The sequence below is a fragment of the Lissotriton vulgaris genome, chromosome 9 (assembly GCF_964263255.1).
Source record: "Lissotriton vulgaris chromosome 9, aLisVul1.2, whole genome shotgun sequence".
Taxonomy (NCBI): domain Eukaryota; kingdom Metazoa; phylum Chordata; class Amphibia; order Caudata; family Salamandridae; genus Lissotriton; species Lissotriton vulgaris.
The window spans coordinates 1,123,832,640-1,123,857,471 of NC_141697.1; the positions used below are offsets into that span (position 1 = coordinate 1,123,832,640).

At 40.4% G+C, this 24,832-nt stretch overlaps 1 protein-coding gene across 2 annotated transcripts in view; it reads right to left on the reverse strand.

The window, feature by feature from the left end:
* Positions 1-24,832, reverse strand: part of CACNA2D3 (calcium voltage-gated channel auxiliary subunit alpha2delta 3) — a 2,559,454-nt gene that overhangs the window by 1,061,847 nt on the left and 1,472,775 nt on the right. For both annotated transcript variants that reach the window (XM_086939135.1, XM_086939136.1), the window contains exons 14-15: positions 24,527-24,544; positions 8,775-8,846 (exon numbers count right to left, since the gene is read on the reverse strand). In XM_086939135.1, the coding sequence (XP_086795261.1) occupies positions 8,775-8,846; positions 24,527-24,544 (90 nt within the window). The remainder of the gene's footprint in view (positions 1-8,774; positions 8,847-24,526; positions 24,545-24,832) is intronic.

Genomic DNA, 24,832 nt, shown 5'->3' on the forward strand with positions numbered 1-24,832 from the left:
TAGTTCACTTCCTCTTTAAGCACCATGAAACCAATTGGTGTATATGCCCTATATAAATTCTTTTAACATAACATAACATACACAGACACATAGTGATAGTGGTCACATGGTATCAGTTCAGTTGGCAAGTTGCCACCACCATCCCATCTCCGGCATCCTGAGGATGGATTAACAGATTACTATGTAACGGGTCCCATATGTCTATGAGTCAAGAACAAGGTGGCATTAGTTCTGCATACAAGGACAGTTGGTCATTACAATAAATAAGGTTAGAGAGCGAGTCCTTGAACTTCAGCACGCTCCCCCACCCTGAGCGATAGGCAACTCTTCTCTTTCACCAGGATGAGGGCAAGCACCACATATTTCCTGAAGCTTGCCTTGACCTCCCTGTGTGCCCCAAGAGAGCCAAGAGAGGGGTGAGCATCAGATCCTGACCTATAATGGCAGAGAGTGCTGTGGAAACCTCACCCCAGAAAGCTTGTATTGGTCCAAATACCCATGCAAGAAGAAGAATATCCACCCCAATCATGCCACATCTGGAGCATTTGTCATCAGGGCGAAGCCGGTAGTGGTAAAGTCTAGGATGGGTATAGTATACTCTGTGGAGAAACTTATAGTGGATAATACAGAGCCTACTACTAACAATAATCCTCCCTGTTTGTCCAATAGCAGTATTTCCATTGATCGTCGGTAAGGATAGTCCATGCATCCACTTCCCACTGGGCTCGCACCTGTCCCGAATTGTATGGTGCCTCAGTTTTGTGTTATGCAATATAAAAGGTAAATTAGATGACGTGGAGTTTCAGCCTGAAACATAGGGTATCCAAACTAGGAGGTTCAAGAGGGAACTCCTGGAAGGCAGCTTTAACATTATGGGGTCGATTATGATGTTGTTTGGAAAGGCTCCGAACGGCTTTCGATTAGTCCGAATCTGAATCGGAACCTGCCTTTCCATCAACTCGAACACTTTTCTCAACAACCGATTATGATGGCTGGTAAGCATTTGAACTATCCGACTTGGTTCCGAAAGGCATTGGGAGTAACCAAGTCGGTCAGAGCCAAATTGTAGCAGTCTGTGGCCTCTGTTTCCAGTCGAGCGATTAGGATGTTAGATTCAGACAGCCTTTCCAAATCGGTTGTGCCGACAGGGATCGGTTGTCGGAATTTGACTTTGGTTGCCTGTAGCAGGCCCCCTTTCACCTGAGGCCATCCAGATTGAGCCTGTGGGGGTACACATGGGTCCCCCGTTCCCATGCATGCATTGTGTGGCAGGCGACATGGGGCGCCCACCACAGGGTGCAAGGTTTTCCCTAACCACCTCTTTTGTCAATGGGAGCCTGTGTTCTCGTTGGGATTACAGGCCCCCATTGAAGTCAAAGCGAGTCCTACTGAACGATGTCCGGAAGCACCATTATCGTTCGGTCGGACTCGCAGAACCCGATTCGGTCGGAAACGATTCTAAAACCGATTCGGTCGGAAGAGTTTCCACACAACATCGTAATCGACCCCATATCACAATCTAATGTACAGAAAGATGTCTAATCAGGATGGTGCCCGCCCTAAGAAAATCAGCACTGGTCACAATGGAGACCTCTCGATAAAGATCACCCCAGTGTTGAAATCTGCGTTTCTGGAGTAATTTCTGCAGGCATTCTCGTGTGTGACCGGCACCAGTGGATGATAAGGAAGTGGAATAAGCAGGGATTACAGCAACAGTTTTCCTAGTCTTCTGGCCAGTCTATGCCAGACATCAGATGTACAGGCGACCGTGGAGGTTGCCAACGCGGTTGAGGGTGATAAGAACCCCAAGTATGATGATGGGGGAATGAGGATTACATAACCCTGTTCCACTGTCAGATGTGGAATGATGCGCCTGGGCGCACAAATAGAACAGCTCCATATCTGGTGCCACAAACCCTCCATTATAGAATGACAGTGTGAGAGTGTCCCATTGAATATGGGGTTGTTTGCCTGCCCACGCTAGTCTTACTATCTGAGTTTTAAGCGCCTGATAAAAGGAAAGCCCCAGTGATGACATCAGTGATGTCATCAGGGATGTCATTGGAGATGTCATCACTGATGTCACTGACCATGTCATGAATGATGTCTTATGTGACATCATCAGCAGTGTATGAGTGAAATGTCCAGCTAACTATAACACCCCTGAAACCTATGTTTTTTTCTGTGAATTTCTAAGGATTTTTACATGATAATTCCTAACTATAACCTGCTCGAAACGTATATTTTTTTTAGTGAATTTCAAAGGATTTTGAATTGATAATTCCTAACCATAACCTGCCTGAAACCTATGTTTTTTAACTGAATATATATATATTTATATACACACACCTAAAACAAATAAATAAGCTAATATTTTAAATAATATTATCATTTTAAAATATCGGAAATAATATAATATAAAACATATATGTATACATATTTAAATACACCAAAAAAGTAAAATGTTATAAAAAGAAAATCAAATTTATTTTAAATAAAATGTAAACAAATATTTCTTACAATTTGATTAGAAATAAATGACAAACAAAAAAGATTACAAATTATAAATAATATTAATATAATAAATCAAACACTTATAAAAATTATAACAACATAAAATAAGATATTGAACACAAATATGTTTAAAATTCCCACTACATTAAAAAACATTTTTAAACTAAAGAAATATAAAAATAAGTACTGCCACCTAACACAACACAACAGTTACAATCAATTTCAAATCACACAAAAATAATATGTACTCCTCTAATTAGAATAAAAATGAAATTGCATAAAATATATATAAAATACTGCAATTGACTATTCCCACTACAAGTAACAGAACAATAAAATTATTAATTAACAAAAAAATATTAAAATGTCCACTACACACAACGATAGGGAAAGTGTTGAATTGCAGAGGGCTAAAATGTACTATTCCCACTCCAGCCAGTGCAATGTAGGGAAAGTGCTCAATTGTGGAGGGGTAACATTTACTATTCCCACTCCAATCCGTGCAAAAGTAGGGAAAGTGTTAGAAAAAATGATATTATTCCCACTACAGGTAGTGCTGCATTACAAAGAAATAAAAGGGCTACAAAAACTAATAAAAAAAAAAAAAATGTATTATATAAAATGTAAACAAACAATAAAATTAAAACATTTCTGAAAATTAAAAACTTCATACTATTACAAATAATATTACTAATTAAATGCAATATTATTTCACTTATGTTATTCTTAAAAATTATTTCATAATACATTCATAAAATAGATGTAGTTATTTACTTCCATCATCTACCCATGCAAAACTTACAACCAAAACCTAACATTAAAATAAAAATACACATATTTTACAATATTAACATATGTATAACCCCAAAAAAATATATATATATTTAATAAAAAATTGTTACATATGCAATTAAATGTACGTAACTTTCCACAACATACTGCCACAAAATAAACACAATACTGCTAAATTGTAATAATAAAGTCAATACACATTTACTGGACCCTCAAGGTTTGTCTTCACATGCCTGTTCATAGCCTTTTTCCAGGCAGTATAGGGGAGTTCCTCATTCATTAGAGCAGTCTCTACAGTTTGAAGGGACATGATGGCATCATGCAGATACTGCCACCTGGGGTTACCCTGGATCGTGGAAAATGACTTTCAAGTGGACTTTTGGCAATTTGGCAGGCACCTTCAGGACATATGCATTATTCATGTTGTATGTATTATTTTAGTATAGCGGACTTCTGTGTTAGTGTCAGTGGGACCAGACCCCTACTAGTGCTGCTTATCCCCTGGAAAGAGACCACGATCGCCCTATGCCACAGCACCTGGAGGCGCTACATCATTTACAGGAAGGGGCAGGGCTGCCCTTCAGTAAGCACTCAAATCATGCCTTGGCTCTCCCACAGCGCAGGACTTCTGTGTTAGTGTAGAGGGACCAGACTCCTACTAAAACTGCTTGTCCCCTGGAAAGCAATCACCATCACCACAAACCACAGCACCCAGAGGCGCTGCTTAGGTTCCAGGAAGAGGGTTGGGCCACCGTATACAAAAGTGCTCAAATGTGCCCCGGCTCTACTGCAACATTGGAGCCCTGTGTTAGTGTGAGGTGAACCAGACTCCACTAGCACTGCTTGTCTGCTGCAAAGGGACCACCATCCACAGTGTCCGGAGGTGCTGCATCGTTTCTAGGATGGGGGCAGGTCTGCAATTTATCAATGCACTCAAAGCCTCCCCCGGGCCAAGGACGGGCTCACCTGTGCCCGTCAGCGGCCCGGCTAGGCTGGGCCAACCCCCCAATATCAGCCTTTTGGAGTAAGCAACTTGTCCTCCTATATATCGCTTTCATGTGCGTAATTTGCCCAGCTACTGTCCATCACACAGGATACTGTTGCCCACTTAGGAAGAGCCTGGCATCAAGTACTATTTGCTTAACGTGGCTTGCACTCTTGTGCCCTGAAGGAGGCATGGAAGGATGTCTAAGCAGAAGTTAGAATCCAGAAAGGGGGTTCATCAGCCAAAAGAAAGGCAACTACTCTCAAGGGTTACATTGAAAAGGTAGTGGAAGTAATAAATAAAGAAATTTTGAGTATAGAGAGAAGGCTCTCCCTTGGCCTCCTGTGTTGATGCAGACACAACACCTAATCCTGTTTGGCCCCTATAAGCCATCCAGAAGAGGCTGCCTCTGTGGCCAATAACATTGGGATTCAGTCACAGGCACAGGCCTAATCGCTTCTAGTTTTGTCCCCCCAAGTGCCCCCCAACCAAGACTTCCCTTAAGCGAGCTTAACTCCCAAACCATAAACAAAAAAAGGCAATACCTGCAAAACAAGTAATTCTAGATCTTACCTGGGGCTCTAAGGGGAGGAAGTCTGCAAATGGATGGTGGTGGAAGTCTTGTGGACAGCACTGAGGGCAAGTTGGACTAACTTGGTAAAATGGTAGAAGCGGTTCTGGATGCTAAATTAATAGGACCGTTTGACTGCCTAAAGTCCATTGAGGTGAATTTAACTAGCCTCACTCAAAGGCAGGACCCAGGATGTACCGGACCCATCGCACAAATGCTGATAATCCTATACACAGTGTGCAGCAAGGTAGCCTCCAGTTCAAAGCTGGGAACTTGAGTAAGATCTTAGTCCTTGACGAAGGCATATGCAAAGGTGAGTAACAGCATCCCATGCAGCATCCCATGCTACATCAGCCAGTCAGGTGCAGGGATGCTGAGAGGGGCGCTGTCCTGCACGCAATAATACTCCCACCATTAGTAGCCATTCAGGTCGGGCCGCTGGTACTACCTCTAGGTGTGACCTTCAACCTGTGGCCTTCCCCTACGTTATTGTACTTGCATATGTGCCAACCCTTCGACTTGGAGTAGTGGGGTCCATAAATCTACCCACTGTATTCATGCTAACATTTGGTGCCGAGATAAGCTATTTAACAGAGTGCTTGTTGCCAGAAAGGTTGGTTGGGTAGGGAAAATGCAAAAATGATTCTCGGATGACTGTGTCATCGTTGCGTTTTGAAACACGAAAGTAGCAGGAAAATTGATTGAGGCTTTTTCCCAAGGCAGGAATAAGGCCAGTAAAGTCAAGATCTAACCCCTTGGCTACTTCTTTAGGTTCTTGGTCACTTAATCATCCAATGCAGACAACTTGCAGGGTGCACAGGGCACAAAGCAAGTCCAGACCATTTTATAAGAATCTCGTTCAGGGTCTCTTTGGGGAGCCTGACCGATGTGGATTGGCTCAGGAACTGTCTAAATATAGTCAGTGTGTGCATTGCAAGCGTATGACCATGGCCTTGGAAGGTACCCTGAAGGACATGCCAAGAGAGTTGACCATGTAAACCTACTGCACTCCATTCCTCCCTCTCCAGAAATTGGTGGTTCTCCCTTTGGAGAACGCCCTGCAAGTTTATCGCATCCTACTCTCCCTGCTGTTGAAAATGATACTGTGATCCTGGTTAGCCCTGTTGACACTACCCACCAGGTAAAAATATTGTTTGGAACGTTCCTGGGTTATCTAATGAAAAGGATGATGATAGCTGAGCCGTGCTTGCCTTGAGCCGCAACATTATATTTTTGCAAGAGACTTGGGTTACGGAAGCTGTAAGCATGGATGGGTTTGTTGCATTTATGGTCCAGACAACACTTTCCCAGTCTGGCAGAGCCAAGGGAGGATTAATGGCCTACTTTTGATTTATTAATTTACATATTAAGCGCTAATTTTGAGCTCTACTTTGGAGTTACTAATTTTCATAATGAGCTCTTTGTGCACAAATATTAACACATTGTCTAATTTTATTCTGGGTCTCGAAATTTAATTAGCCCACTTGAACACAGGGTTTCATATTGTGATCTGTGGTGATTTTAACATTAAACTTGGCCATACTTATCAGTCTAATGAGCTAGCTATCCTGGATAAAGCTTCTACAAGGGGTGTTTCCCAGCAGTTAGACCACAAAGCTTAAGGCTCTTTTAACCATGGTTAATATGTTTGAACTTATCAACACGTGTGATGCCAATGACCCCACCTATCTCACAAATGTTACCTATGTTAGGGGGGAATATGGGTAACTAATTGACTTTATTTTTATGTCTAGGGCTTTAATAGGGAGAGTCCCAAGAGGAAGCACCATTGTAAAGGCACTACGTGACCATAATCCCCTGTGGTTGAGTCTAAGGGGGTCATTATGAGAGCGGGCGGATCGCCACTGCCTATATGGCGGTGGCGATCCGCCCACTAAAATCTACCGCCTGCAATACTTTTCCTCCCGCCACATTATGATGGCGGGGGGACCCCGGCAGACGGGAAGACCGTCCGTCGGTAGGCAATCCGGGTGGAAAAGCCCAAGAATATGGTGGCATGCCTTGCAGGCACCGCCATCCATATTAGCATCATGGCGGTGGAATGCCTTTCCATGGCAGAGACTCCACCATGGAAAGGCATGCGGTTTGTCTTTGGGAGCCCGTTGCAGGCCCCCAGGGTGTTCGTGCGGGTGGGGGTGCACATGAGGTATACCTATGGTAATACAGTTAGGACACCTAACTTTAGGACTCCTAAACTGAGAAAAATCCTAACTTTAAGATTTTCGGTATTCACAGAAGGCATTTAGGAGTCCTAAAGTTAGGAGTCCTAACTTTAGGACTCCTAAACTGAGAAAAAAACAAATTTTAAGACTTTTGGTATTCACAGAAGGCTTTTAGGAGTCCTAAAGTTAGGAGTCCTAACTTTACTACTCCTAAACTGAGAAAAATCCTAACTTTAAGACTTTAGGTATTCACAGAAGGCATTTAGGAGACCTAAAAATAGAGTAAGTGCCTTCTGCGAATACCAAAATGAGTAAGTGCCTTCTCTGAATACCAAAATGATAGCAAGTTTAGGATTTTGTCTTAAGGTAGTTCTGTGAATCGGGCCCAATGATCCCATGTAATACACAAAGTTTCATATCTGGATCGTCAATTGTGGATGATTGTTTTTTACCAATACTTTTATGAGGATTGATGTCGTTTCCAAACTGATTTTCTAACAGATACCCAGGATTAAATGTTTGCAGTTGAAAAAAGAAAACATAGTATTACAAAGCTGTACCTACTTAAAATCCACGCATATTTTCAGTGCAGTGTATTTGTTCTGCTTTAATTGGTAAGTTGCTCCTGGGAATGGTAAAATTGCCATTAAAGTATTGTTTCCACTAACTAAAATGAATTGTACACAGGCAAAATGCTCAATGTGCAACTTAACCTTCTTGCAACCTTTATGAAATTTAAGGATACACCTGAAATTAAAATGCCACATTTAGCATTTTTGTTATGAGAGCAAAACCTTTGTAATCTGCAGATTCTGGCCAAACTCTGTACACTATAACTAGGGCACTGAAATTATGCAACTGTGCGGCCTCTGCGTTTTCCACCTAATTATGGGTTAGCCACATTTGCCATAAAATCCACTATCGGACGGATAGTCTGCATAGTTTAAGAAAAAAATGATTTATTTCTATCTCAAACTGTTAAAAAGTTACTAAAAACACAGCAACGCATGTTGCCGCACAGTGGGAGGCCCTTTTCGAAAGTTGACTGTCACCTTTCCGTTGCTTTTTGCTAAATTTGAGTGTTACACTTCTATTAATGAACAGTGTTAATAAGTGTAACATGTCAAAATAATTGAGTACTACTGTCACAAAACATGCCGCATTACGCTGCATAATTTGCCTTTTTGTGACACATGATTTAATAAACCCTGCCGCATAATTTGGCACTCCACTGTTGCATAATTCCAGTGGCCCTGATTATAACAATGATGGGAGCTCCAATGAAAACAACTGAGGGGCAGAGGTCTTAAAATGGCCAAGAGAGTCTTCAACGTTCCAATGTATCTATTTTGTTTCTTTCTGTTCACATTTGAAGATTCTGTCCTCAGTGGGTGGAATGTTCAAATAGCACTATAGCCCTTATGCTTTGGGTTGTAAAGGTTGTTAAATGCCATCTGTCTCTCAAGGTGAGAGTAATACGCAACCTTTATAGCATTCGTGAGCAGGCTACAATGCTATATTATCCCATAGCATTATTTAATTATAGAATTATGTTCCTCATAAATGTGGCAAATCATTCTATTATAATCATTATTCCCTTTTAATGATGGCTTTCTTCAAATTTCAGATGTAGATACCTGTGAAATTACATATTATGTTTCATGGAGAACTGCAACAAAGATCTACGCATTACAATGCATATGATGTGAAATGAGTTTTGAATACTTACGGTCTCATTTTGTTTACTAAACACTGGCATGGCAACAGTTGTCATCAAAACCAATCCTTGGTCATCTGCAAGCTAAATTTGAAAAAAAGGCACTTTACTAAAACATTATGTCAATGTTCACTGTTATTGCTTTACAGAAATGTCAACGTATCCTCAGAGCTTCTGACAAAAATAGCTGTATCAATGTAAAATTCCAATTATATTTTGATGGAAGCACTTTCAAATTAATGGATAGTAACTTCTAAGGGAACATTAAGCTTAATGGATTTAAAATAATTGCAAGAGTAAGAAATTACTGAAATAGGAAGGTAACTAATGACCTTTGTAATGAAAATGTACATGGATTCATGTAGAATATGGAATTTAATAAAAGCTAGTGACTGACGGCTCATCTTAATTAATAATTAAACAACTGACAAATTGTATCTTTTATCATTAACGTCTAAAACAGAACTATTTGGTATTCCCTTTAATGAATTCCTACACATGGGCTCCAAGCTTAGAGGGCTGAACATGCTGTGGAATGAAAGAATATTACACATCATGGTTCTGTGTTGTCTATGCTCTGGTTTAAAAAAAATAGTTTGCCTCCATTATTGTCATTTGATTCCTGTCAGTTTTCAAAACTGCAACATTGCCAAACAAGAATTCTTTGATTTTAAAGCAAATCACAGGGAAATCATTTACTTGTAGATCGAATATAAGATTTCTGGCTCCGTCCTAGGAGAATTTAAAGATTAGCAGAATTCAGAGGCATTTCCTTTTTGCACACTGTTGATCTGTGATTCCTGATGCTTTCTAACTATGCATGCAACATGTTATTTAACATTTATAACCAAAGCCTGTTTGGCAGTTCAAGTGACAGCTAATTGAGCCTGAAATTTCACTGTTGCTAAAGTTTCAGAGAAACATATTTAGAAGATGATTCAGCCGTTAGCATCAAAAATTCATTAATATATCTTTTTACTTGGTTTGTTTTAATTGACCTTACCTCTTTATGTTGATCATACCTCACAACAAAAAAGAAGTATCTCAATTAAGCGGATACACTGTTTTAAGATCTAACATCTTTCCATAATCTTACACATTGTGAAGAAACAGAAGCTCCCCTTATCATTAGCCAAGCATGAATTTTTATCATTATGTTTAAGCCTATGAATTACTGTATGACTGCCTCATTGAGAAGGTCACACAACATTGAACCACACAAATACATAGAATCAGATTAGTGATGACAAGTTCACAAAAGGAGGAAAACAGCCAAAAGAAAAATACACGAAAACGATGCATTTTGAACTTTGAATGATAAACACTGTCATGCAAATATAGATGTACAATCATAAATGTATGTTGCAAGCTTTAACCTTTCTCAAGGTCTTTTGTGTAAACATAGGTGTTAGACACAGCAGTATCTGGCTGGCTAGGACACTTCGAAGCCAGACAGAATTCACTGTCTCAGAAAGGATAAGTAAGATACACTCATAAGATAACCTGTGCTCACCCTTTGGTAGCTTATCGCAGAGCAGTCAGGCTTATCGTAAGGTTCAAAGTATAAAGTATTGGATAGTCCCCTTTTAAGGGATCATGAAAATAAACTAAATATGAATTCAAACACCCTATCCCAGAATGGCACAACACATTTGCAGTATAGACGTGTGTTATTGCACATTTTCCTATTGAATGTATGGAAATTAATGTCATCACTCCATCCCTCAATGTTTTATTTTTTTATATTTATGTCAGTTCTTTCCGTTCTTTCTCTTCTTGTTTTGGTTCTTAAGAAAACAACCAATACAAATATTTGAACTTTAGTGTAAAGTATTGACACAGCACCGACCTTCTCAAAACACGGATTACGCTACAAAAAGACTCCACACTATTTGATAAAACACTGGTCTTGGTACTACACACACATTCAAATCAAAACGACATACACATCCTATATAAACATTTCAGTTATATGAAATTGTTAAACTCTCCAATTAGCAGCTGAACGGCATGAGCATATATGTACCAGTCATAGGTATTCACTTGCCCCGTTATCCCCTCAGCCTCGAAAGCAACATAAACCTTTGCCTGTACTTTCCAGAGGTAGTCACGATCAAAGCTATCCCTCCCACATCAAAATGAGAGAACATATATGCAGGCTTTTGCAGAGGTATTCCACTTTCCCCCATCACAGCCTAGAACACAACATATCCCAATATTGCATACTGCTCACAGCTTGTAATGGTCAAAAAGTCAGAGTTCTCTCCTACCCCTCATGACCTAACCCCACAGTCACTATAAACTACACAAGTCAATAATATACTTGTACCCACTAGAGAAACTTTGATTAGATTGTATAGAACACCTAAGCATGAGGAAATGGTTATGGTTTTGTTTGTCTGGATTAGGCCATTGAGGCATCCTGTGGTACCTTTAACAGTGCAGGATCACCATCCCTCCCATAAGTAAAAGATTGTGATGACGGAAGATGGTGCGCTTCCACTTTGGGAAAATGTTTCCCCCCAGACAGAAGTGTGAGCCACAGTTGATCCAGGCAGACAGCTGTGGGTGCACACAAGATACAATGAGGACACTCAGGTCGAGTCACGATGTTACCAACAACAGAGTACCTTCCGGCGTGGGTCCTGGGGGAGGAGCCGGCAAACTTGGATGAAGCCTGTGATGTCAGGCACTGTCGTCCTCCCAATCTGCAGGTCATAGGCAGCCCAGTTTCCAACTCAGGCCCCTCAGAGTCAGCAAACATCCCCCAACACCGCACGGACACCACACGCTATGAAGAGCAAATGAACAAAGGTTTCCGGTTGCAAGCTTGAATTCCTCAGACTCTGCAAAGTTCCCCAGTACTTCTCAAGCTCCTCAAGGTATGGCACCACAGGTGGACCACTGATCTTTAGGAGCACACTCCACTACACAGTGTGAATACTGCAAATGTTAGGATGGTACTTGTCCAAACTTCCAGCTGTTTCCGCTGCACCCTGTATGGTCCTTATGATTTCGTGGAAATGGGGAGATCCTTTCTGTACCTGGGATCTCGTATACAGGAGTAAAGCCACCGGGCCCTGCTTAAACCAACGGGCCACGCAAAGAGGTGATTGACTGCAGGCCAGAAACATGCAGGCAAAAATCCACCAAGTGATAGTCCCATTCCTGGATAATCCAGTTGCCTATCCCTCCTGCCCCACTGGTTTTTCTTGTCGATGTCCCAGCATCAAATCAGCGTAGAATAGTTCCAACCCCAAAAGCATCTCTCTACTCCTGAGGACAAAGCCCAGTAGAGTTACCCACAATGACCTTTGAAGATGAGATCAGTTCAAAAGCCCACCCTTGAAATTCACAGCTCTCCTCTAAATTAAGTCCTGTCTGCCATCCTACCCTGGGAGGTTCGATCAATATTTTTAGTGGGGCCAAAACCCTGCCTCCTGGAATGGAGGTTCAAATTCCATCCCTCTTATCCATGTCAGAAGGCCCCTCACAGGCAGAGGTCTGTAGTTTCTGTTTAATGCCTCTAGTTTATGGCCGTCTATCAGGAATGCAGAGATGTAGTGGTCCCCTCAACACCCATATGTAGATTGGAGACAGACTGGCAAGCACACAGAGAGCCACGAGCACAGAAATTCCAACTTTCCCAAAGTGGCATTTCTACATTAGTAATGTCAGATCCACTCTCACTACCGGAGAGGATTTGTCATTGCTAATACAAAAATACTATATACCATACTACGATTCTTCTACTCACAGCTCAATAGCCTTTCCACAAATCCCCCATTTTCATCAATGCAAGAAGCAGGCCTAACAGTACTGAACCGATGTTATTCACTACTAGGGAATGTAGCGCATATGCACATGCCCTACCTCTTCTCTACACCACACCCTGCCCCAAGGGAGTACTCAGATGTAGAGAGACAGGAAGAACTTGGCAAGTAGCTTTTTAAATTCCAAGCTGAGTAACAGTAACCTGCACACGCAGGCCCCGCCATGGCAAACCTGTTGTACATTTTGAAGAGCTATCTCTGTGGGTGTCACAACTAGTGCTGCTGGCCCACTTAGTATAATTTGAGTTACATACCCTAAGTGTATGTATTACCACTGGACAAAGGACTTACAGCTAACTCAAATCAGCTGATCATGTCTATACCAATCACCAGTATGTAAATGACAAGCACAGCTCTTTGCAACTGAAAGGCAGTGTCAAAGCACTCAAAGTTCTAAGGCTAGCATGAGAATCAGAGAAAAAATAGGAGGGACAAAAGCAAAAGTCGAGGCAAAGCACCCTAAAAAGGTCAATTTCCAACAATGATATACAGTAAATATTTGAACTTCATTTTTTTGACATAGCTGCACCCTCAATAATAGAAGTGTTATGCAACTGTGTATACCTGACAACATGTGCATATAATCTGTCAGAGCCCAGAACAGCACTATTCTGCAAACAGCAACTGAATCCACTCTAATATTTTTTTTATTGTTTGGTTACTCTCTTTGCTAAACAATTAAATCCTTATTTTATTATTTTGTTTAGAAAAACATTGTACTGTAAGCTTTTGCAATTTGTAAAACATTTAACACTATTTTACTGTGCCTTATTTTCAACATAAACATTTCAAAGCAATTCAAGCTTGAAAATTGTCCCAATTTGATGAAAACTTACATCAATATTTTTCTAACAAATGAACTAATTGGGATTTTATTAAATCGCTACAATGTGCCCCTGCCTGATTGAAGTTTTGTAACAATTTGCTTAGATCTGAATATCCAGCTATGAATATGTCTACAGGACCATTACATACAGTAAAGCAGAACTGTCATTTTGATTATCAACCCCATCTATTAAACATTGTGCCAGATTCGCATAGATTTTATAGTGACTTCCGTATTGCATACTCATAAATTCCAGTAGTAAGCCATAACTAATGGAAGATTACTCGAGACATTCATGAATGAACCAGCAGAACTAGAAGCGTAAGTCACACCTATAGTCATGCACCAACATTTGAGAATCAAGCCCACAATCTTAGGTACATTTTGTATTAGCACTAATGTTTCAAAATGAGGAATGATTTATGCACCTCGAGCTTTACTATCTCTTACCTTGTTCAGAGGTACCTGTGTGCTTGATTTTACAGTAGGAAAATGTGCAATCAATAATCAATTTGCCATTTGCTTCCAGTCTATTTTGTGACATGCATAAGTGAAATGTCAAATGTTATATGCTGATCTGCAATAAATACATGTATCTCAATTATCAGGTTATTACTTCGTAGCCAAGTGCCAGACCTTAAATTCTGTACAATATTTAATGCACAAACGTTTGTGAGTATGGTGAATTAGTTATCCAGTGCATTTAGATATTGTAAGTCTTGATGGATGTCCCATCACACTTTTTAGCAATCCATTTAATAGAGAAAGCTTGGGTTCCAGTCAAAAGGAACATGGACTCATGAGCCATGTATGAATGGGTACTATAAGAAAATACACACATCCCTATATCACCAAGGTGATGTGCATATTTTCATTGAGATGGCTCTGTCGCTCATTTATTATTGGATAGCCAAGCACTACGGAACATACAAGAACTGGATGTGAATTTGACTCCTACAAGTTCATCGTTTAGGCCTACTGTTAGCCTATTGTCAATGGTCGAGTACTACTAAATACAGCAGGCAGCATCAGTACAAAGGGGAAAATCCTAAACCATATTTCCTTAGATGAAAGGGTATCATTTGTCCACCTATACAGGTGTAACAAAAGTATTATTGATCACAATTTAAATGCACATGCTCAATAGGAACAGTAGCTTCAGAGAAGGCTGTGTGTATGGCAACACAACTGCACTTCTCGTGTTGTCATATTGAAGGTAATGCTAGTGCAATTGACCAAAATGGTACAAAGTAGCAATGTTCCATGCCTTGCCCCAGTCTACTCCTTTCTATGCAAATACAAAATAGGGTTTTTTCCACGTCTGTGCAAATTCCTCTTTGTGACATAACAAAGGTGGACCCTATACCTCCTTACACACCAATAGCTGCTGCTGTTAGAATGTGGAAGAGTAGTCCTTCAGCTAAAGGAATCCCTCTATTCATACCTGTAGCTGGAAGTAAAGTCTGAAATTTCCTCTGAGGCCCAAATATGCCCCATACTTTTATTAACGGCTGGTTTTGGAAGTTTACTGAAACTACATGGATTTCGGCCAGGCCATTTACAGCAAAATTTGAAGAGGTCAGTAGTAGGACAATAAAGAAGGGATAGGTAATCAAAATGAAATGTGACAAACCAGAGTTAGTAGTGTGCATTGCATTGGCTAATTGGACTCCTCACTAGTAGAAAAAAACGTTGGTTGTTTTTTAATACCACATCATACTGTAGTAGAAGAAGTAGGCTTTTGTTTGAAATATCATTGGCAAGGGTTTAATATGGTTTAAGGTAGCTATAGATTGGATATAGCCCTCAAATGACAACAAGATGATTGTTCTGTAGAGGAAGGATTTGCTAAACCTAGTAGCCACCCTTGATATTGCATTTCTGCTTCCACAGTAGAATCTAAAGTTCTCTTGTGATTTTGTGATGGTCCATCTCAGGTGATAAAAGCTGGCAAAGTATTTCGGTTCCAGGAAATCAACATCCTTATTTTGAATACATTACATTCTGAATTAATTCATGCTTATGCCATAAACTAGAATACGATTGCATGATAGGAGTTTATGTAATGTCTTCTGTAGAAATTTGATTGAGTGCTGCTAGTTGCTTTGTCTGTTGCCTGTTAGCCCCTCAGGAGCACTCAACTGCACAGTCAGTCATAAACAGAATGCACTTCAAGGGAAGGTTGAATTGAGATGGAACGACTGAGAGAGTCTCCTTTTATCATTCCTTCAATCAATGGCACTGTAAGGCCACTTTTAGGCTTCTTGAAATCATGGAGACAAATGAACACAGTAATGTCCAAGACCTTATTATTCGGTCCAGTCTTTTATAATGGTGATCGTATCTCACTAAGCTACAGCGTGTCTGTGTTTAAAATCTTCATCACATACGCAGTTTTAAGAAAACAGTCTGAACTGTGCTTACTTCGAGACTCAATTTTAATAATCTTATTAAGGTAATTTGCACTATTTGTTGATATTCATGGGGAAAGGGCCTTCTTCCCTACCCGACCTAGACAGTGAGGCAGCTGTGATGAACAAGAACATAGACTATACTAATATTCTGGGATTATTAATGTGAAGCATCCATTACTTATAAAGGTTGCAGCATGATGCATATATGCTAGTATCTGCTTAATATACTTCACATGTCCATATGTAGGTACATCATTTATAACCCTTGGCGTAGTTCGTGTAATAGCGCTACGCGTTGCTACGCAAAGTGTACTTCGCACTACGCAAGCTACGCGAACTGCGTAGTGCACTGTGCAAAAATGCTGTTCGCACTGATTGCCACAGTGCCGGATGCTTGTACGCACTGTGCAATCATTGCAAACCGCATCTTGCACAGTGCAAGCAGTCGTTTTCTGCCGCTCGAGTAGATTTGAACTCAAGGGGCAGCTTTCTCAATGCGGACTGGTAGTTTCTCATCTCGAGCGGTCGCAAGCATACGCGACCACTCGCAATGAGAAACCTGACCTCCACGCATTGAGAATCTCGCCGGGAGGTTTATTTTCCATGCTTGCGATTGGCAATTTGATGTTGCTGATCGCGAACGAGGAAAAGTCTCGCCGGAATGTTATTTTGCTCGCTCGCGGTCGCCAATTTGACGTTGAGGGCCACGAGCAAGCACAAAATGCCTGCTACGCTAAGCGTTTTTACACTGTGCTACGTGCAATTCGCATAGCGAGTAGTTGCATAAACTATGTGAGCGTTGCGTAGTCCTACGCCCAGGGTTAATCATTTATGCTTTATTAATTTTAATTATCACATCACTTTTGAAACCCATGCTTCAGGGCATGCAATCATTACAATCTTGGCCGCAATTGAGATTTTTCTGTCCCAGTAGTTTGCTTCTTTTTGATCAACTCCCCAAGAAGAACCATATTTTGTTGATGAGGTCATCACTGTTAGTTAAATAGTTTCACTTTTATTTTAATGTACATGGCTTTTCTCATTGTACTGGTTAAAAAAAATGTTTTACATGGACTTTTTCTTAAACTGTGTCTTATACAAGAACATTTACTCATTCTCCTAAGTGTAACAATTTATGTTATTCTTCATATAGTACCGTACACTGCTCTTGGTGAAATAATATAACAATACCATATTTGTGATCTTCCTATTCTGGACTCAATGAAATGAGGAAATGGAAGGTACCAGTATTTCTGTGTTTATGTAAAAAGTGTAGTTCACCAAAAATGGTATGACTGCTCGGATCAACTCAGTCCACTGTTACATGTTTTACATAGCCTTAGGTGATGATTGCTATATGTTATTACCTCCAATGCTTAACTATGCAGGGCATGGTTCTATTCAAACCTGAACACACATTTTAGACCAATGTCGATATCACTGGAGGGAGCTCCATGGTTGCCTGCCATTCACAATAATACGCAGACAGGGGTCATTACTCCAATCAACCTAGTCTCCATCTTAATCCTTTTTACTGGCTCAACCAAGCCTGCTCATCAATAAGGTAGTCTTGCACAACTTTACCACAATCCCAGCCAATCAAAACTATTATATGTCTATCATCTATCTTCATCTCAAACCCCTGTGATCCCTGACAGTGGGTCTATATATATGTTTAAAAGGACCGTTGATAAAAATAGCTTAATTGAATCAACTATGTAGAGGGGTGGTTCCTAAAAACAGGAAAATATCCGTATTCCCTGCATGTTTTCTCTACCAAGCATTTCCATAAGCACCGCCGCCTAACAGTACATGTAACATGTGTTAAGTAGGTATTTGCAACACTTTCTGCAGAGTATATTACCAATGTATACCATGATGAGCAAATGGCACTGTATAGTATTACGTGCATTTAAATGGAAAATGCATAACCCATCACAGCAGAGCATCTGACTAAAGTCTGCATAGAGATTCATATGAGTATATTATAGTCTTTGCACATCTATAGGCCCATGCGCATGCAGAGAGACACAGGGAAAAGCAGCTGGGGAAAGTGGAAGAGGTGCACATTTACAGAGTGTGAAAGAGGGGCGCAAAAGATAGCGAAGGATAATATGAGAGTAAACTGAGGGACAGGGTAAGCGTGAGTGAGCAGGAAGGAGTATAGAATAAAAGGCATGCAAAGAGTATGCGAGAAAATTGAGACATAGTGGGCTGTATTACACAAAAGGCACATTTTCACTGTTTGCAATGGGCGCACCTTTTAAAAGGTGAGCCCAGAGGAAACAGTGAAAATGCGCCGTATTATGATGAATGCACTGCTCCTAGGGCAGCCACAAACTCATGCTGCCCCCCAGGGCAGTGTATTCAGGTGAAAAATGGAGGAACTGCCTTAAATCCGTTCCGTGTATTCACAGTGCAGATGGCAACCCGCCTGCACTTTGAAGTGGGTTTGGAGGTCCCCGTGTGGGCAGGTGCAGTGAGTGACTGCACCAGCCTGCAAGGGGCTGTGGGGTGGGGGGGTCCACAGGACCTCCTTTTCCCCCTGCAGAGGGCTGGCATCACAGGGTGCACTGACAGTGTGCCACCTTTTAGATGGCACAATGTCAGTGTGCCTCCTGAGAGCTTCTATGCCTCTGCCCCGTGTCTGTAATAAGGCACGGGTGCAGAGGCAAAGGGATTCCCTCATTTGCATGGGGCATACCACCATGCTGATAAGGGAAGGCCCTCTGAAAATAGAGCTGACACTTTATGTGCACCACAATATCGGTATTACAGAAAGCCGCACAAGCGTCTGTGGCCCCTTCTGTAATGCCAAAGTGCTCCAGGGGCACGCAAAGTGGGCGCAAACACCTGTTGCGCCCCTGCGGCACTTCTATAATATGGCCCATGAATTGGAGAAAGGAAAAAAAGCAGGGTGAAAGACAGAAATGGGCAGACAAAGTAGGGAAAACGACGGAGATGGAGGGAGAGAGAGAAAAAAAATATAAACTGAGAAAACAGAGTGAAAGGAAAAGTAAAGATCAGAACGAATGGGAAATTAAGAAAGAGATACAAAAGATACAAAGGAAATGAAATACCAACGTAATGCTTATGTGCACTTTAATGGGACCTTTCTCTTGCTCTCCTGTCCTGGAATCTATTCGAGCTCCATTCATTTCTGCAGACTGGCTCAGTGACAGTTAATACAAAACGTCGACGTGCACAAGGTGAATGAGGTACTGTAAGATCCATCAGCTTCAGTTGTTTGAACGTAAGAGCATCAAACTACAGGAAGTACAGCAGTTCACTTACTCGGACAACCAACAAGAGAGAGAGGCAAAATAATGTGGCATTGGGATGCTTGGAAAAACACCTTCAAACCAGACACTATTATATGTATATTTAAATGAAATAAAATCTATTCAAGACGAAACTCGAGATAGTGTCTGTGCAGTTATTAAAGAAAAGCCCACTGTTAAAATACCGCAGAGAAAGTTCTCTGGAGGTGCCCTAAATGTATAACCCCATGCATCTTTGCTTCCCCGTGAAGGGTAAGCAGCAGTAAACATTCCAGCAGGAGACGAATCGCAAAGCGTGAGCCCCGCTGCGTTCATTTAAAAGGGCAAGCATCTCTAATGCTGCAAGTGGCGGAGGTTCTCTGGTGGATTGTTAAATGGAATTACCCCGCGGACCTGTGGGGCCCTCCGAGCATCCTGTGATTTTGCGTGGTATGGAAATCACGATTTCGAGGTCAAACGAGCGATTAAAGGTCTTATTTCTTTAAAATACCATGGCAGAAGCTTTTAAACTGTTCTACTGTGTTTTACATAAAGAAGGCTGCATTCTTCGGTAAGACTCACCGTTTTATGCATTCAGTTCATACTGTCAAAATTAGAAAACTGAGTTAGCACCTACATTCAGCTATTTAAGATAGCACCCAGTTTTATGGTATGTTGTCACATTTCTGACAACATATCTTATTGTCATATCTGCATTCATTCATATTCATTTTTGTTTTCTGGGAAAAACTGAGTTTCAACTAGTATGTTTCCACATTAAATTAACCAAAAATTGAAACACAAACCTGTAGGTTTTAGAGCAGCAAGCAGCCCTATATCACACAATACACCCATCTGAAAACATTAGCATTATACATTTTACACTATTACAGCTGCTTTAGTTTCATAAGGAATCTGGTAATTCTTTTATTTTCCCACAAGCAGTAAATCTGTACATCTACTGACCTGGCACTCATGATTTACTACAGTGGGCAGTGGGGGCTCCTCCACAATGGTGGAGGAATGTCGCCTCACTGCCTGGCTCAGAGCCAGCAAATGTAAAATAAAACGATGTTCTTGCATCGTTTTTATTTTACATTTGCTGGCTCTTGGCCAGTGGCGTTGGAAGGGGCGGGGCTTAGGCATGGGAGGGTTTAAGAGGAGTGCTACTAGTACTCCCCACACATAGGGGTCGATTATGATTGCGGTTTTTCTGCATCCTCCGGGCCGGCGGAAGCCACCGCCGGCCCGGAGGATGCAGAAAAACCGCTGCGGAGCCTCCAAAGACCCACCGCCATATTAGGATGGCTGGTGGGTCTTGAATTCCATCCTTCCGCATTACGACCATGGCGGAAAAGCCCTAATATGGTGGCGGTGTCTAACAGACACCGCCAGCCATATTAGGATGGTGGGAAAGACATGCTTTTCCGCGGCGGCTTTTCTGCCGTGGAAAAGCATACGGACTTTCACTCCGGGGGCCCGTTGCGGGTGCCCTGGGTGAAGGGGTGTTGGGGGTGCACATGGGGGGTACCTATGATACCCCCCTGCATTTGCATGCACAAAGCAGCAGGCACTGCACGGTGTCTGCCGCTTTGTGCATGCAAATGCTTTGCATGCATTTTGAGCCTTGCGGCGGGTGCAACTTGAAGCTGCACCCGCCACAATGTTAAAGATAGAGGATGTGACCGTTACCCTGGTGGTCACATCCTAATCTGCTTGGAGGGAACGCCGCAGCCCCTGCGGACGCTCCCTCCTCCTCAGGGGTCGCAGACGGACTAAAGTCCGTCCGCGATCATAATCGGGCCCTAAGCGCGCATATGTGTTTTAGCGCACCGTTTCAGGCCGACCAAAAGACATATACACGCTTTTTTCTCCAGCCAGCTGCATTGTGCTGCCGGGCTGGAGAAACCACACATACTCCCTGGTCTGAGCAGGGTGTCTTTCTTGCCTGCTCATACCAATCCTCACGCTGCTCTGCAGCACAGAGTTTGGATGGGAGTCTGGGCCTCAGCGGCTGCTGGGACCCTGAAAGTGGAAAGGTGGCGAACCCGATGCTGGAGACGGCCGAGGTAGCAAAAGGTACTTTTGTAAAAATAATTATTGTAATCCTTCCGAACCTCCCCACCACCCTTTGCTTATGGCAGCCACAGCTGACAGTGGGAGCCACATGAATACCAATTTTGTCCAATTTTCTATTTTCCAAAATAAAAGCAAACAATAATCTGCTGTTTTCTGTGCTCATATGTACATGTCTAAAACATTGGAAAACTGGGTGTCCTATTTAAAATTCAGCGCATCAGCATGATGCTAAATTCATGGAGACAAAGTTTACATGATGACGCCTTTGTTTTCACTGATGAGAATCATGCATGGGTCTCAGAGACATACCTAGAAGAACATACTGCACCAAAACCACTTTAGTACACCTGGCATAAATACTTTGTGGTTTATTTTGTTCTTGTTAGGAACATTCTAAAAATTCTATTGTTATTATTGCAGAGTGGATTCATCTAACAAGCACCTATTGAATACAACCATTATTACATCTATTGTAACTGAAATAGCGAGTTATAATCTGTTGAAACACTAGTAGCAGAAGTTAATTGTAAGGATTCCTATTAAGACATTTGGAATATTATGCAATCTCTTTATAGTATGTCTTCCTGAGCAGCAGAAAAGTAAACATCTCCTCCCTGCACTGGGACCAAAACCCCCATAAGCTAAGAAAGACTATGAGAACTCTTGAGCCATTTAGTGTCCTATCGTTTTCAGGCTCTTCATTAAGTCAGGGAGGTAACCATTTGTTTAAATGAATTGTAAAGTCTACTTAATGATAATGCAGATAAAAGTCATTTCTGTTATCACCTGCTCACTGGTAAAACTCTACAATAACTCATCGTCTATGTTGTTGATACAATTACAACATCCATTTCCATGCTCCTCGATAAAAATGACTACTTTCACTTATAAATATTAATTCAATTTAGGCACTATCAACACATGTTATTGGACATCATAAGAATTCATTTTTGTTCTTTAATCAAAAAAAATCATAAATCTATTGATATGTGCAAGCAAATCATTGAAGTTTCACCTACAGGGTGAACAATGTACTGCACGTGACAGGGGAGACAACTGTTTTGCTATTTGACTACCTGATATGTCACCTTGCTGTAGGATGCAATGATATTTCATTACATTTTGCTATGGTTCGCAGGTTTCAGGTGAAGTATTTGAGATTCCAAATTTATCATTGCACAGTCTGAGTTATTGTATCCTAAAAAGACAATTGTCTCATATAATCCAGCGAAAATATTATCCTGATGTGGAAATTGCAACCCATACCACCATTTGCTGAAATACACATGTGTATGTTCATACAGTCCCATGATAAGAACTCTAACATCACATTGAACCAGACTAAAACATACAATGGATGCAAAGATGAAAATGCATTTGATTTTAAGGTGTGACATTACAGACCTATTTCAAAAACATGCAAAGTATCCTCCTAAAATGTATGCTGAAACATTAAAATTGGAGATTTACATGATGAAAAAATCAAATGGCATTGTCTGATGCCATCACATTTCAATGAAACATATATTAAAATGGAATAAATAAATTCCTTCATGTCCAGAGGATTGAATCACAGAATAAATAAATGAATGCCAAGGATGACTGTCTAGCTTTTAGATAGCAGGCACTTAAGAAATTCATGATAATACTAAAATGGATCTAGCAGCAGCCTATTGAAAATATATGCATGAATGATGTGTCAATAACTTGTAACCATGGATTTTGTTTCCTTGATGCCTTTAACTGGTTAAAATGACATAATGAAAATAAGTTCAAGGGCCAAGTGATTTGCGATTGCCCCAGAGCTTTAATACTCTGTCACAAACAGGATGGATATGCGTCTGATGTATTACAAATGCATTATATCCTATGGCACTTGTAATATAGTGGACGGGATATCCATCACTTTTATGACAGAGTATCCCATACACCAAACTCTAAATCAGGCCCATTGTCTCTTATTGCTTGTTTAAATTCCAATGTTGAGAAAAACCCTATTGGTAAAAAATATATATATATATTTCATGGAATGAATGATAATCTTATTTATGGAGCACTCCTATGAACTATGTGTTTTGGTATAGTGCTGTTTCTGGAATAATACAAAGAAAGAATAGAGTATATAGAATAGAAAGCCTGACTTTATTCACGCTGTATTGTTTTGTACATGACCTCATGTTACCAGGCTCATTAGAAATACAAATTTGGAAAATGAAAAGTCAGAGGGGACACATGGCTATGGCATGTTAGTTTAACAACATTTTGATTGTATGGGATGCATTTATTGTGTGCTCATTTTGTATATTTTAATAATTCATTACTGACACAGTTAGGGGCTATACTTTAAAGAGATTTGCCTGTCTCTTCAATGGGTACACAATGCATTCTAGTCCTTAGTACAAGAATAACTTTAGAAATATATTGTGGATCATTCAATGTGTGGGCTGCAATATAGATTAATAAGCATCTCTATTATTTTTAAAATGTTGAGTAGTATCTGTTTCACAAAATATTCGAATTTATAAGTACAGAAAACTCTTTTGTGATGCACTAATTTATTCATTCTCAACTCATGATGCTCAAAGGTTGTGTGACTGTGAATTACAATAATTGAATCAAGGACCCACCTCATAGAAATTTAACATGGTTATATTGAAAACAAAATTAGTGTACTTAAGGTAAGATAACAATATTTTAAAACATTGACAAAACATCATTGCTACTCTGCACATGAAAATTGCGTTGAACAACATATAAATACATAAATAACAGCACACCACTCATATCAAAACACAATTGAGTCACATACATGGACCTCAATGAGCAGTTCATTAAGAGGGGTTTTAACAAAGGATGACAAATTTCAGATCCATAGTAAAATCAACCTTAACCAGTATTATATTTATGAGCCACTGCACAATATTCTTCTTTGGAAGACCATACTGTGTTTATATTATTGAGTAAAACCAAGTCCACAAACTCTTCAACAAAAATTGAAGAGTTTGTAAACCATTAAAAAGGAACATTAGATTATGATAATTTAGCATTTTAGGTGCAAATGCATAGGTGGTATTGCCAATGCATTGACAATGAGAAAGCATTGGATTGAATCTTGTATATAGCTGTTTATAGACTTCAAACAATGGAAAAATTCACACTATCTTTAAACGACTTATAAAAACTGGCAACAATACCAGTTGAAGCTTTCATTGAGTTGAACTGGGCAAGTCAAGTGACATGATGGACCATTTCATGTCTTGCCGCTGTATCAAATTTTTAACATGGTACACATGCATCAATGCATCAACCTTGATTTCTTGGAACGAAAAACAGTTCATTGAAAAGTGTTTACCTTTTGAGCCTGAGGTAGCTGAAACAAAACAAAAAAAAACAGAAAGGAAAATCAATTATTATATTTAAATATATGTTAAATGTGAAACCTATTTTATGTGTTTTGATTCATTATATTATCTTGATTTGAACTCCCACTTTGTACATTTACTGACAGCAGAGTACAAGACTGTATGACAACAAAAGGTGTCAAAATAATGGGATGAAATACTATTAACACAATATAGAGACAGGTGTGCTTTTTCATAACAATGCATTATTACCGTCTCTTCTTCATCAAACAGATTTTCAAGCAAACACTAACTAT